The sequence below is a fragment of the Monomorium pharaonis genome, chromosome 1 (assembly GCF_013373865.1).
Source record: "Monomorium pharaonis isolate MP-MQ-018 chromosome 1, ASM1337386v2, whole genome shotgun sequence".
Taxonomy (NCBI): Eukaryota; Metazoa; Arthropoda; class Insecta; order Hymenoptera; family Formicidae; genus Monomorium; species Monomorium pharaonis.
Window position 1 is genome coordinate 1,615,109 of NC_050467.1, and position 14,852 is coordinate 1,629,960.

General features: G+C 37.8%; 3 protein-coding genes across 11 annotated transcripts in view; 1 reads left to right on the forward strand and 2 right to left on the reverse strand.

Moving 5' to 3' along the window:
• The window catches only part of LOC105835936 (leupaxin), a 27,076-nt gene extending 21,247 nt beyond the window's left edge, over nt 1-5,829 (forward strand). For 6 of the 8 annotated variants that reach the window (XM_012679607.3, XM_012679604.3, XM_012679603.3 and 3 more), the window contains 5 exons: nt 1,374-1,664; nt 1,760-1,933; nt 2,297-2,527; nt 4,227-4,347; nt 4,427-4,572. In XM_012679607.3, coding sequence (XP_012535061.1) covers nt 1,374-1,664; nt 1,760-1,933; nt 2,297-2,527; nt 4,227-4,347; nt 4,427-4,572 — 963 coding nt within the window. Of the gene's footprint in view, nt 1-1,373; nt 1,665-1,759; nt 1,934-2,296; nt 2,528-2,703; nt 3,342-4,226; nt 4,348-4,426 lie in introns of those variants that run through there. The other 2 variants (XM_012679601.3, XM_012679608.3) reach the window with 2 other exon arrangements.
• Nucleotides 5,830-6,620: 791 nt separating this feature from the next.
• Nucleotides 6,621-10,022, reverse strand: LOC105835938 (X-box-binding protein 1). Its single transcript, XM_028192314.2, has 3 exons — nt 8,981-10,022; nt 7,304-7,837; nt 6,621-6,858 (listed from the first exon to the last, which is right to left on the reverse strand). The coding sequence occupies exons 1-3, from the start codon at nt 9,268-9,270 to the stop codon at nt 6,756-6,758; spliced, it is 927 nt and encodes a 308-aa protein (XP_028048115.1). The 5' UTR covers nt 9,271-10,022; the 3' UTR covers nt 6,621-6,755.
• An 802-nt stretch (nt 10,023-10,824) lies between these two features.
• LOC105835939 (protein similar) overlaps nt 10,825-14,852 on the reverse strand; it is a 39,846-nt gene continuing 35,818 nt past the window's right edge. For both annotated transcript variants that reach the window (XM_012679612.3, XM_012679610.3), the window contains exon 14: nt 10,825-13,423. In XM_012679612.3, the coding sequence (XP_012535066.1) occupies nt 13,079-13,423 (345 nt within the window). In that variant the 3' untranslated portion in view covers nt 10,825-13,078. The remainder of the gene's footprint in view (nt 13,424-14,852) is intronic.

A 14,852-nucleotide genomic window follows, 5' to 3' on the forward strand; every position in this document is an offset into this window, starting at 1 on the left:
GAGCGGCTATTCTTAAGTATATCATTTTAATTGCTTAAAAGAATTATTAACGAGTTGGGAAACCGTTTGGAAATGTTTAAAATACAGTTGTAAGCACAAAAAAGTTGGTAGAAAATAATGAGAATGTTGTAGATTGAAGAGAATGCTGTTCCCAAAGGATTAAATAGCTCTTTCGGTGTCCACGTCGGCTTTCAATCTTCGTACATTGCGAAGTGAGATCACCAAACAAGCTCTTAGAGTTTGTTGCTGGTTGCAAGTCGAATGGAATCTTTTGCACACTTTTTATGTTTAATCTCGCACCGAAAGAGTTAGCGTATGTTGCTTCTCGTCTGCATTGTGTGTACATAACCGGGGCTGAAAGTAACATTCAAGCATCTAAAAGATCTCCGTCAGTCACGATGTACGAGCAAGGTATATTACCCCGAGGGTACACCGGTTAGTCTTTCATAAGTTTATGTTTCTCCGGATCCACGTGTATCTATCGACGAAACAGGTACAGGCTGCTGTCCGACTGTCCCTGCTTTGATTTACCGCGGAATCGGAAAACATCGGGGCGTTAAATCCACTCCTGCCCATTCTTGGCTCCCCACGTTACGAAAATAACCGCCTCGCCACCACCGTGGAGCCGGGGACTACCTACCTACCGGAGCCGCACTAGATGCTCGTTCTCCCCGACGACCTCCCCCGTATCCCGCGTCCGCGAAAGAAGGGGGATCAAGAGGACGCAGCCACGGAGAGGTGGGGCACCCGCGCGTCGATGCGATCCGTCGGAACACCCGGAGCTTTTCGGCCAGTCTGCAAGCTCGCCCGTGACGATCGACATCTCCTACTTTTTACCTCATCATCTCGCCCGTGGGTCTTCATTATTCCTCTTCTTACTCGACATCTCGCGGACTCGCCACCCTTGACATCCCTTGACGAGCCTGTTCTCCTCTCACCTTGCCCGTCAAATCAGCCGCGCGACACCCAACCTTGAACAATCTTCGCATACCGATACCTCTCACTCGACATCCTGACACGTACATACGCATAGACACGTGCACGATTAATACAGACTCGTAGAGTTATACGGGAAATTACACAGTCTTCTTCCTTGAGGGTTCAGTGCAACGAGTGCAACTCTTTTCGAGAAATTGAGCCTGTCGATCTCGAGGTTGAGGAAATTCTTTTCATACTCTAAAACTGACGGCGTATCAGAGAAGCTGCAAGGAAAATAATATCTCTTAAATTCCTTATTGCCCTATTTACTCAACCACGAGATCGAGATCGAGAAGTATCGCACTTCAGATTTAGTCTCGATATCTTGGACAGGGAAAGTTGTCACCCGGATTTTTACGCGCACGACCCTACCTACGATCCGCGTGTCTTTGCAGATTAATAGCGGCACGCATCAGCATCAGACGGTAACCGACTCCCCGTACGCGAAGCCTAACAAGGCTACGAAGAGTTCGCACAGCCCTTTGCCCAGCGAGGCCACCCACACCCGCGTCCACATTACCGAGACTCACGCGACACATCTCTACCAGCCGGGAGAGAGCCAACATCTCAAACAGAACCAGTTGGATTCTATGCTTGGCAATCTCCAGGCCGACATGAGCCGCCAAGGTGTCAACACAACCCAGAAGGGATGCTGCAACGCCTGCGAGAAGCCGATCGTGGGACAGGTAGCCGTCGCGATCGCATCACGATTCCTGAAGCTGACTTCTGATATCCGCCAACTGGATTTCTCCCTTGACTTGATAACGTTTTTGCTGCACAGGTGATAACTGCCTTGGGCAAGACGTGGCATCCGGAACACTTCACATGCACTCATTGCAATCAGGAGTTGGGCACGCGGAACTTCTTCGAGAGGGAGGGCCACCCCTACTGCGAGACAGACTATCATAACTTGTTCTCGCCCCGTTGCGCTTACTGCAACGGGCCCATTCTCGACGTAAGGATCGCGGGATTGTTCTCGGGGCGTTTGAGAGAAAGAGTATAAGTCTCGTGGATTCTTTAGATGCAACCAAGATAAAAAGTATCTCGTAGAGAGCAAATAAAAAAAGTTCCGGTATAAATCCTCCTTCCCCCCTTGAAATTTTTATTCCTTGGCAGTTATGGTACGTCCGAACTTTCTGAAACAAATTAAGAACATTTATAGTTAGTAACAAACTTTGAATTATAATTTATAATAGAGTTCTTTTTCAGTTAATATCATCGCTGAGTATGTCAATTTATACTCTTCTCCTGAATGCCTCTCTAAATGTTTCATCGCGTAAGCTCGCTCGCGGATACGAAAGAAATTTTTTTCTTCCAGAAATGCGTGACCGCCTTGGAGAAGACTTGGCACACCGAGCACTTCTTCTGCGCCCAGTGCGGCAAGCAATTCGGCGAGGAGGGCTTCCACGAGCGGGACGGCAAGCCCTATTGCCGCGAGGACTACTTCGATATGTTCGCGCCCAAGTGCGGCGGTTGCAACCGCGCTATCATGGAAAATTATATATCTGCGCTTAACAGTCAGTGGCATCCGGATTGCTTCGTCTGCAGGGTGGGTATCATGCTCGCAAAACTCGTCTGTCTCATCACTGAATTTTATTTTCAGCGTAAACTTTATGAGATCATCCCCATTTTCTTCATGTGCGCTTAAAAATCCCGGAAAAATTGCGGAGAAAACGTCACGAGAAACATACATTCAGACACATTAAATTTTAATGACAATTACAGGATTGCAAGAAACCAGTCTCCGGAAAGTCCTTCTACGCGATGGAGGGACAGCCGGTGTGCCCCAAGTGCGTCGGGGTAGACGACGACGAGGAAGAGGAAGAGCAAGAGGCGTAAGGACGCCGCTCGATCCCACCGCCTCGCGTCGTCGCGCCAATTCCTCACGTTGAATTTTCTTTGTCACTATCGCCCAGTTTACCCCCGCACGATATGTTGCCCCCTGTATGCCCTTAGGCTCTAAGAATGCGGAGCCTACCCCTCTGATTTCCCCGACAGGTGATTTAGCTTGACGCTGAGAGGACGACCGAGAGCAGAGAAACGCCGGCTGCGAGCCACCGTCGTCTCAGTTCCGCATCGCAAAACACACACAGACACATTGTAAACACGTACACTATCACATGGACACAACATATCTCGCATCTCACAGGGCATACTTTCGGCAAACACAAGTATGAGCTAGCTGCTTTCGTTTTCAAGCTCGCGCCTTGACATTGTGCCGAGCTCTTGACAATGAAGAGGAATTTTGTCGAGTCACGCAAATACTACTATTAGTACTGTTTATGAGAAGTAAAGAAATAAACATTTCCTCCCTCACTCCACCCTTTCCCCCCAAAAAAAGAAAACAACCCCCAAAACAAAAATACACACACGACACTGAGAGTCGACTGGCTCATCTACATACACAGCGACTCGGAGATGCGCGTCTCGTGGCAACAGACGCGGGGAAGAGCCAAGCTGAATGCTATGGACGGCAATGCCGTCGTCACAGATGGATGTTTTCATTCCATAGATTGTATAGTAATAGCACATGAATCAAATTGACATTAAAAATTCGTCTTGGCGAAAATAACATTATTAATTGCACTCGATCAAAATGTTTTATCTCTCTGAAAAACTTTCTAAATAATTAAATATGTTATATGAATATAGATATAATTGCTTTTATCATCAAAGAACTAATTGAAGCAACTTAGGCAAATACATTCAATCAAAAATTTGATTCATCTGATAATATTATACATTTTTTAATCTGTTGATACAAAGACAAAACGTCGTACGATGTCTATAGTGGTTTTATTAAATTCAATAAGGATTATTTAATCCTTATTTTATTTGAGATGAGGTCAAGATGAATAATAATATATAGAAACTATAGAAAATAATGTGTACAGGATGTTTTAAGTTATCGTAAATTTGTTCTTTTTTTAAATATACGTAAACAATATTTTTCTTTCGAGAGTTATCATTTTTATTTTGTCATATTATAGTATTGATAATTTTTTCATATTATGATGTATATTATTGATACATGTGTGTTTTATTAAAAACATCCAGCACACTTGTGCAAAATTTCATATATTTTTCCGATGTTTCTTTTATAAATATAGGTATATTTATCTTGTAACTGGTATATCGAATTTTCCAAACAGAGTTTACATAGTTTTGCAACTTTATTGAAATTATTTTCTCGTTTATCAAATTTCTTCTATGACGTTTTCAAACATATCTATTTTTTTATTTTGCAGGATTGCAGACAGAAGTTTCAGGGCGGCTCCTTCTTTGATCATGAGGGATTACCGTATTGCGAGACACACTATCACGCCAAGAGAGGCTCTTTGTGTGCAGGATGTCACAAGCCCATTACTGGTAAGACCAGATTTTAGAAATTAAAAATTTTCAATGATACGATGTTAATACGTCTTTTTTTGCATTTTGCTGTTCGCAGGTCGCTGCATAACGGCGATGTTCCGTAAATTCCATCCCGAGCACTTCGTGTGCGCGTTTTGCCTAAAACAATTGAACAAGGGCACGTTCAAGGAACAAAATGATAAACCTTACTGCCATGGCTGCTTCGATAAGCTCTTCGGTTAAATAATTTGGAATTACTTTTTATGTAATATAGCGAAACGAGAGGTTATTTCTCTCTGCAATGTTTTATTACTTTTGACGAAATACGTATGAACTTGCTTTGATCTATAAAGTGCGAGACGAGAACTTACATTGCCTAAAGTAGCCTTTTAGAATTTCCATTTTTGAAATAAATATTGACTAATGGACTAATTACGCATGTAAAATGAATACCGCGAATAGGATTTTGATTTTACAGATTAAAGGAATCGAAGAATCTATTATCCTGATTGTTATTTTTTATGAAAAATTCAAAGTCTTGTAAAAATTAATAGATTAACAAAACACTAAATCATAAACTCCATTTAATTTTACGCGGTAAGTTACATGCGATTTCTCAAACTGTTCAGCTTGAGTTTGTCATGTCGGATTTAAGAATTAACGAAAAGGTGCTATACGGTAGCTAAACGTTAATTATTTGTATCAATAATATTTAGTACTATTTGTACAACCGTATCTTTACCAAATATGTCCCTAATGAAAGCTCTTCCCGTGCGTTTTAGAAAAACATTTCGTATATTTATAAAAATATTTAAATAGCATTAATATAATAATCAATTAAACATTACCACAAGTTCACGTATGCCTATATCAATTTGTATATTGCCTAGAATAAAATAATCGAGAAAATTAAAATACATAGACCGAATCCGCGTCACTATGTACAAACGATGTAGCGCACAAAGTTGTAAAAGGAAAGATATGCCATTAGTAATTTTTGAGATCGATTTATTTCTATTACATAGCAGAAACGAAAAAAATATAACATGTATAGACATGTATATCTTATTAATAAATTTCTCAAATAGGCGTCTGTGTAGGTGTATGTGTAAAAAAATTTGTTGATCGTAACTATCTCGGAAAACTATTTACACATCTTACGATGAATAAATTAAGGAAAATTTATATCTTAGAGATACATACAAAAATATATACTTATAACTAACGTACCGGCCTTGATGCATTATTAATTTTGTAAGAAATTTTGCTTTATATCAACCAATAGTTAATCTAATAGTTTTATTAACTATTAATATCAACTTGTAGTTAAACAATATGTGACAATATGTGTTGTGCCATTACTTGTGCTGTGTAAAGCTATTAACATTCATGACAAAACAGAAAGAAGAGAGGAAAATATTTTTTCATAGGTCATTTTAAAATAACTTGCATTAAATTTCTGCAATTAGTTTAATCTCTGCGTCTTTCCACAGTTATCACTTAAAGAATAAAAAAATTTTATTATACAGGCGTTATTATGCACATGCTGAGTATGAACTTAAGTACATATCTTTATTACAAAATATTTACATAATTTGCAACGAGCCATTCGTCTAAAAAAATCATCCATTTCGTTCAGAATGTTCGAAGCTAAACTGCTCTATTTTAAAAAATGTCGAGAGTAAAATCTTGCAAGTTTTCACTGAATATCAAATGAACAATAGATTACTCGGCGAATTACAGCGATATCTTTTAAAACCGAATCTCCCTCTCCTTTCTCCTTTCTATCTTACTGTTACTGAAATTCCCCGTATCACAGACGTAACGATTTAGCATCGATTTGGCGTTCGCCTCGGCGGCGCGCCTTATCTGAAATTGTCAGCCCAACGTGGGAAACAGCTCGTTGAAACTGTCGAGGTCGAAGAAGGCATCCGACATGTGTGATTGCGGGGAATCGTGCGACTCGTATCCACCATCCGACGAGCTCGCGCAGTCCAGCAGTTTCGTCGAAGGGACGCCGCAGCTGTCCACGTCGCTCATCGCGGGTGACATGGAATTGGTGTACGCCGGTGAGAACTTCGTCGGGTAGCACAGATGAATGCCTGAAGAGGGAACGGTAAGATGCGCAGTGGCGTCGTTCGCGACCTGGCTGACACTGTTGCCGTTTTCAGTAGTACTGACTACCTCCTGCACGCACTCTTGAATACCGACGCAGCCATCGTTCTCCTCGCCCGCGTACACGATCGTGATGGAATTGGTGGTCTCGTCGTATGTGCCGTAGAGAGTGTCGAGGTCCGACGTTATCTCGGATTCCCGTTTGATCTCAGCCTCGGTCTTGATCGACGTCACGCTGCTTGTGTCGCAGACGTCCGCGAGCAGCCAATTGGACGTACTTCGTGAATCTACGATGGATGATACGCTGTCATCTACGCTTCCACCGGTTCTATTGGTTTCCACATTTTCTGATGTCTGCCCCACCAATGTTTCTGGACGGTCAGATTTTTTAACGGGAGCTTCGTTGACGGACACCTGCAGAGTGAAGAACGATCGGCAGGTCATTAAGGGGGAACGACTGAATCATGAGGGACGCGCGATTGCAGAAAAAATGAATGAAACGTTCGGACTTTCTCCGGAGATCAAAACCTGCATTCGCATTACTAGAATTTGCAATGGCATTAACGAACTCCGTTCCACTTCGGAATGTTTCATCCATCTCTGCGCTACGTTTAAATTATTACACGGAAGCATGCAGTTTTCCTTTAGAGAAGAAAAATAAAAAATAGAAAAGTGTAAAAGAGAGCAATGTGTAATTTTTCAAAAAGAAAATTATATCGCTTCACATGTTAGAATTAGAAGTAAGCGGTCACCGTTTATGGACGATTCGCTATAATATAAGATACAATCAGAAAAGTGTGAGACAAAAATGCGACAAAACGTGAGGAGGTGCAATTATACATCAACTATCGAGACTCACTTGTTCATTTGATCTATGAGGGTTTGCCTCAATCTCTGTGCCAACTTCTCGTAGGAGGCTCTCCGCCAGCTCTTCGAGTCGCTCGGCGTCGTCACTTTGGAAAGCGCTAAACAGTTCGTCAAGAGGAAGTAGGTCAGAAAGTTCAGCAGTACGGTTACTTCGGGCGTCCGCGTCGGGCGCGATGCCGACTGTGCTGTCCCACCCTGCGGCAGAGGGTTATTGGGGGATACTGCAGATCCCAGCGAAGGTACAGCACCGTCGACACGGGCTCGACAGGCGGAGCAGATCGGTTGCTGTTGCTGATCCGTGAGCGTGTTCCTCACTGCGTCCCTCTCGTCCCTGAGCCTCTTGTTCTCGTTTAGCAGCCATTCGTTCTGTGACTTCAGTAGGTCATTCTGTGACCTCAGCATCGTACAATCCTGTGTGAGTAACTCGTTCCTTTCCTTTTGCATCCTCACCGTCTCCTCGAGTTCGTCTAATCTGGCCTTCTTGCGGTCCCGCGAGGTCTGGGCGGCCACTCGATTCTTCAGTTTCCTACCAGACGACGAGGAAAATTATCATTCAGTTAAAACGGATGAATTTTAAAATTGAACTTTTCTTCCTTTATTATTCTCAAAATAAAATTTATACTTTTCTTTGCGTTGAAAATCAATTTTATCTCGCAACGAAGAACAGAAGACGAATTGTTTCTACAAAATTACACGGCACAAAATTAAAAATTTCAAAGATGAAAAAATTGAACTCTTCTTCCTTTATTATTCGCAAAATAAAATTTGGATAAAACTGTATACTTTTCTTTGCGTTGAAAATCAATTTTGTTTTCCGATGTATGACGCAACATTTCCTGTTTGTTTCACCGTCAGTATTTTTTTACGGTTAATTATTAATTAATGATAAGGGAAATGATAACACAACTATTGCCGGCAGATTATATTGCATTATTTCATTATTTCCAGACGGGATATCAAACGGACACACGCACGTAGCAATTATCATGTAATCGCGTTCACGTCAATGGAAACGAATTGTGACGCATGACAAGCAGATAGTCGCGTTTATTATGCATGCATGTTCGCGGGAACATTATTCCTGGTGCAACTCGCACAATACCGGCTTTACATAAATATTACTTTTACAATATCTCTCGATTCCAAGAACAAATTAGTCGAGGAAAAAACTTTCGTCTGTTTTTGAGATTATCAGCTTGCCGATAAGCGAGATAACTTATCTGCAAACTGACGATGTTGAACGTTAAACCATCAGGCTTTCGAAAAAAAAAGAATGTTTATCGTAAGTTAAACTGATACGTTAATGATGTAACCAGACAAATACAATTTATCAGCTGTCATTTTATTATATAAGACGAATCTTCGAAAACAGAAATTCTGCGTCTTTCAGATTCGACGAAATTAATAAATCAATACAACGGACCGTGTTTGCTAAGTGTGTTACCTTAACAACTGAATAATTATTGGCAGAATTAAAAAAAATATATAGAAATTAAAAAAATATATACAACAGCAGAAATTATTAAACAAAACGTAGAGGCAAGTGCGGGCACGCATGCGCTTGAATCATTTAAATTATAAAAATACATTTTTCCTTTTTCTTTCCTGTTCTCTTTTTCAAGTAAAAAAAAAAATAGATAAAAATGACGATTCTGATTCTCTCGCTTACTTTCTCTGTAGCTTCTCCTCCCACGACAGATGATCCAGGCGACGTTTCTTCCCGCGCACCACAGGCTCGAGGAGCGCCGCGACGTCGACGCCGCCGTCGTGCATCTCCTCCTGTTGCTGTTGCTGTTGCTGCTGCTGATCGACCTTCCTGCCCTCCATCTTCACTTTGTCTACCAGGATCGACGTCGTGAAATTCAATTTGGACAATGCGCTGCGCGACGGCTCGTTCCGCGGGACCGCCTTCGGCACTCCCTTAGGCAGGGTGATGATGACACTCTTCACGGAGCTCATAATCCGCCATGCGATGTGACGCGTCGAGCGTCCTACTTTCTCGAGGTAAGCTCTCGTGCTATAACTACGTTACGACGATTCCACCGCCGTGTTTTCGATCCTCCGTGGTAATCCGAATCCCGCCCGGGCAACAACTCGTCGTGCGAAACGAGCACGAAAGAACCCAAACAACCATACAACCTGACGGACGCGAGTAAACTGAGGAAACCTGACGCAACAGACCGACGCTCGGTTGCTAGAGGGTAGAGATACCTGGAACGTGTTGCGCCGCGATTGGCCGAGCGTGAGGATCCGCACGCCAATCACCGTCGAGAATTCGTCCGTCGCTCGATGCGGATAACTTCATGCGTCACTCCGCGTCCAGGGGTTCTCAACACCCCTGCGATTCCCTTCCCGCGCCGCATTGTAAATTTGAAAAAGGCGAAACGTACGATCGATTTTATTGACGGTACGTTGACGATAAGAATAGGGACACTATTGTCAAAGCAGATATGCGAGTTGTTAATTATTGGGATCTCGGTGGTACCGACGTCCTTTGGTTTGAGAATCTCTCTCTTTTTCTTAGAGAAATGCCTGTATACGGTTTACGCATCTTTCCCCCTCGATCCCTCGATGACGCATTTCCGTAAAGCCGCATTATTGGCTTCGTTGTGTATCATATCGCTGGCATGTTGCATCAGAATTGTTCTGACTCATTGAAAATAGACTCGCGCTTTGAAAAAAATTGTAAAAAAACGTAAGGGGTAATATCCGATACACAATATGTTGTAACGACATAAATGATTGAAATATTGTAAAAGATATGGAAATTTTATAACACTATTAGAAATACTATATTAAATAAAGTAAATAAAGTCAGTGTTTTGTCATGCTAAAGTTTCATTTTTTTTTATTTCCGAGTTAAGATTATTCACTTATTAGATTTACATCATTTTTGTTGTTTACATTTGTGGCATTTATTAAGTAAAGCATCTTTATTATAAACATCCCACACAGCAAAACATATCACAAAGATATATTTTACTTGAAAATATCTATATCGGGATATCTGTTGCATAGCACTATCAATTTTTTAAATGTTTTTGAGATATCTCGATACTAAAAAATCAATTTTATTTCAAATGTGATATTTGATTTTTAATCTTAGCTTTAATTTTTATAGTTAAGATAGTCTGAAGTTTATCTTAAGATATGTTGTAAATTATCTTATTGATTACGAAATATATCTCAAAATAAACATGAAGCAACTTAAATAAAATAAAAGTTAAGTAAAATTGACAGTTTTAGATATATATTTTGCTGTACAGGATTATAATTATTACAAATAAATATTTTTTTTACTTTATAAATTTTCGAGTTTAAATTTTTAATTTAAAGTAACGCGACCGATAATTATATACTGTCGATAATTTATCAACTTTAATTAATGATAATATAAATTAAAAAATGTTAAGAAAACTTTGCTAAAATTTTAAATGTATTTAATTAAAACTCAGAATTTATATATTCTAAATTTTTAGAATTGTTATTGGTGAAAAGTGAAAAAATATGTAATGCAATTTTAGAAATATTATTTATTTCTAAATAATTGGTTATCCTTTTTTGTATCCTATCCACATCATATCATTAATTATCTATTAATAATTAATTCAACACTATTGTAATATATTTAATTAAAAGTAATATTGTATTAAAATAATAAAATTATGATAAAAAAACATACGTCTGAATTTGTATGACAATAGCAACTGCAATAATAATTGCAGTAAAAAACAAAATGCTAATTATATGATGTTACATTATAACGGATTATCATAGTGCAGCAGTAACAAATGAATCAAGGTTAAAGTTTAGTAGAAATGATCATAATAGTAATAACAATTAGTAAAGCTAATCAACAACATACAATTGGTGTTGTGGTTTCTTAATTTGATATATATTGACGAGAACGAAGCCAACACGCAGTGATTTGTCAGCCTCTATCAATTTTAAAAATCGAAATGAGAAATAATAATCGATAACTCTATTGCTCCATTATTTCATTTCATTCTGAAGATATGGAGTAGCTATTTGACGCTAGAAATGTTTGTAAGTATTTTTTGATTGATCAATACGAAATTTTCTATTTTTATTGGTCAATTAAATGTTTCGAAGCATTCGTAGTGTCAAATAGATCGCACCCAGGAAAGGAAAACGTTTAAAGGAATATGGAAACTAAATTGCATGTATAAAAAAAGATATTGCAGAGATACTTTTCATTTTCTGCTATTATCATTCATTCTTTTCTTTTTTATTTAGTTACTACTATCTTTCAAAACGATGGAATAATCACTGATTATTTTTTCAAACTCGATATTCATCATTGCTCTCAACTTAACATTTCTTCTTTCGTTTGTTAAATTCCCTATTTAATTAGTCAATATATACGTATGTGCGCAAAATTTGCACGCCAATGCGTATAAATGCACTCGTTTATATACAACTTCTAGAAAACATAGATCGAGCCAAGGGCTGAAAGGCTATAACATTTTCTTCATTACTAAACACGTTTAAACAATAGTTTACTTTATTTTCCCCTTTTAAATTTCTCGAGATTGTTTCATTCCGGATGATTATAAATTTTTGAACATATTACAGTTCCATCCTTATTATTATTATTATTATATATCTTATCGCATTTTACTTGATAATTATGTACGTTTTTTTATACTTATTGTACTCTTACGGCAAATATTGTATTATAAAAACAATATAATGAGCATAGAAAGTTTTTTATAATAAAAATCACAAATTCTATACGCAATAGAAAATAATTTTTTACGATATTAAATCTAACTTACGAATCTAAGAATTTTTTTATACATGCATTTCTTTAAACAATTTTATCAACATTTTAATGTAATTAAAATAATTACGATACGTGTGATGTTTCTAAAGCACATAATGGGAAAGATGAAATCTGTACATGCATAAAAATTTCACAAAATTCTTTTTATCAGAAAAAAATGGTACAGCCTTTGATTGACTCGACTAAAAGATATGGTTCGCTTTTTTTACACAAAACTTCATCCTGCCATACTTAATTCGTTACGCAGTTCGTCAGAATACACAGATTAATTCCCTGGTACTAATTTATGGAAACCTAATGACACACTTATTGTTAGTCAACATTCGCTCGCAAGATTCGAAAGGCAATATAAAAAAAGGTGTCGGTCGAAATTGAAGTGACGCGAATCGATTGTTACTTAAAGAAATTGCTACAAAAAGAACAGTCTAAAAATATCAATTAAATCTGGACCTAAGCTTCTCAAGAATCGCGTCACTTACGTTAATCGAACGTCTCTTTGAACACCTAATGTAAACTGCGCTGCGTTTATTATCACGTTTCTTCGGATGCTCAGCGAATTATTAAGATCACCGGGAATTTAACGACTATTTACACGCAGAAATTAGAAGCAGGATTCTTATAAAATCTTTCTATGAGTAATGCTTCGATCGCACTCTAATTCCTTTTTCTGCACTCTTCACTTCTGCATTTAGTATATTGCACAGACTCTAAAATCGAGTGTGACGTCGAAAAAAAAATCAATAGCTTAATATTAATCAAAAGCTTAATTGTATAATTTAATTATACAATGAAAAATTACAAATATATTGTAACCGTACTTAGATGTTATAAAAAGGGAATAAAAGAAAAACTTATTATTTTTTTGTAAGAAAAACTTACAAGAGAAAAAAAAACATAAATCCGGCTTCTAATTTCCCTGATCAATTCTCTGGTGTGTCCGCGTGATCATATCGCGCTTGATCACACTAGATTTCGATCCAGCAATCCTCCGAGTAGATCCGATCCCATTTGGAGCAGGCTCACGGATCCGTCGTAGTCAAAAGTATCGAAGGATGCCATTGCAGACGTCATGGGCGAGATTATCGGAGTTGTACTCCCATTCCCATTTCCGTTACTGCCACCGCCACCGTCAGTGAAGGGCCCAATCAAGTGCTTTCTAGTGTCCGGGCTGAGATGGTCGGGCAAAGATGTAACATTCACGTTCGCGCAATGCGGTACCATCTGATTGTCCACGTTGACGGATAATGGAGTCGTCAGGTTTCTCGATAATAGAGTTGGCACGTTACGGGAATTCATCAGAGAATCCTAGATTTAAAAAAGAAAAACGAAATTACTATTATTCAAATTATCGTTTTCATATGGAATATGCTTTAAAAAATGTGAAAACAATTTGACAAATTTCGATAATTAAGCATGAATTAAAATGTGCATTTTAATTCAATTTTTTTTTCAGAGATATCTAATTTAAAACTGAATTATTTTAAGATTTATTATTTTAAATATTTAAAAGTAGCGATATTCTCGTATAATCCTATTTAAGTGTAAAAAATTCTGATTCTCATATATAAATCATCACATGTGTGCAATATAAATCACCCTAAATATGTTTGCAATATATATAAAATTCTTCATAAAAAAGCTTAGTGTTAATTAAAAGCTTAATTTTGACAAATGAGATTTTTTTTTTACAGAAGAAAATGAAACTTTGTTGCGTTTCGTGGGATAGGAAAAAAGGATAGAGTGGGAAGGAGATTATGCTGATAAGTGTCATGTTAAGCGATAAATCTCTTTTTAGCGCCCTCGAAGCCCTTTTCAAGACTACGATTACTCGCCATTCGCGTGACTCTAAAAACGTTTAAATGTAAATGAACGATTGCTAAGCAAAGCGACTGTGACTATCGTGTCGCGAGATCTAGACGAAGGTAAGCCTTGTGCAGATCGTAAATGACGATAGCTAACCTGTGATCGCAAAAACTTCCTGTCAAGTAAATAAAAAATTTGATAGTCGGCCACGTATCTTTGTCCATTAAAATCTGATTATTATATTTCTTTTAAAATTATTTCATTATTTAATATGAAATAATTGTATAAGTATATGCATAAATAAAAAATATATGATTAAAATCGTTATTAAAAATTACTGGATATAAATAAAATTTTAAAAGTAGTAGAAATATATATATATATATATATATATATATATATATATATATATTTATATACACACATACATATATGTATGTATGCTGGTCCCGTTTATTTTATATTTTTATTCTGAATAAACAGATATCAATTTCTTGTTTTCATTTCTGGCATTTTAATTTTCACGAAAAGACTTTTGATTGGTAATTCGATAAAATAAAATCACATCTCAGTTGGACGTCTATCCAGAAATGTTCTTAGCGATAGATTTGATGTAAAATTGTAAATCATAGAATGACGATGGATATTGAAGGACAACGGTAGGAGGAAACGAAACGCAGCTGATCAGGTGATTCGATGTTCCATGTATTTCCATAACATTCAGTCAACAATTCCATATACTTTGCAATTTGTGTACATAACATGGCTTTAAAATAACTCGTTTAATTCTGCAATGCACTCCAAAGCAACGCTGCTTATATATAATTATCTAACCACGCATACAATTCTAGAAATATTATAATGAAACTCATAGGTCTCTTTTTCACATTATATGGTACTGTCTTCATATTCATTTTCAATATGAGCAGAA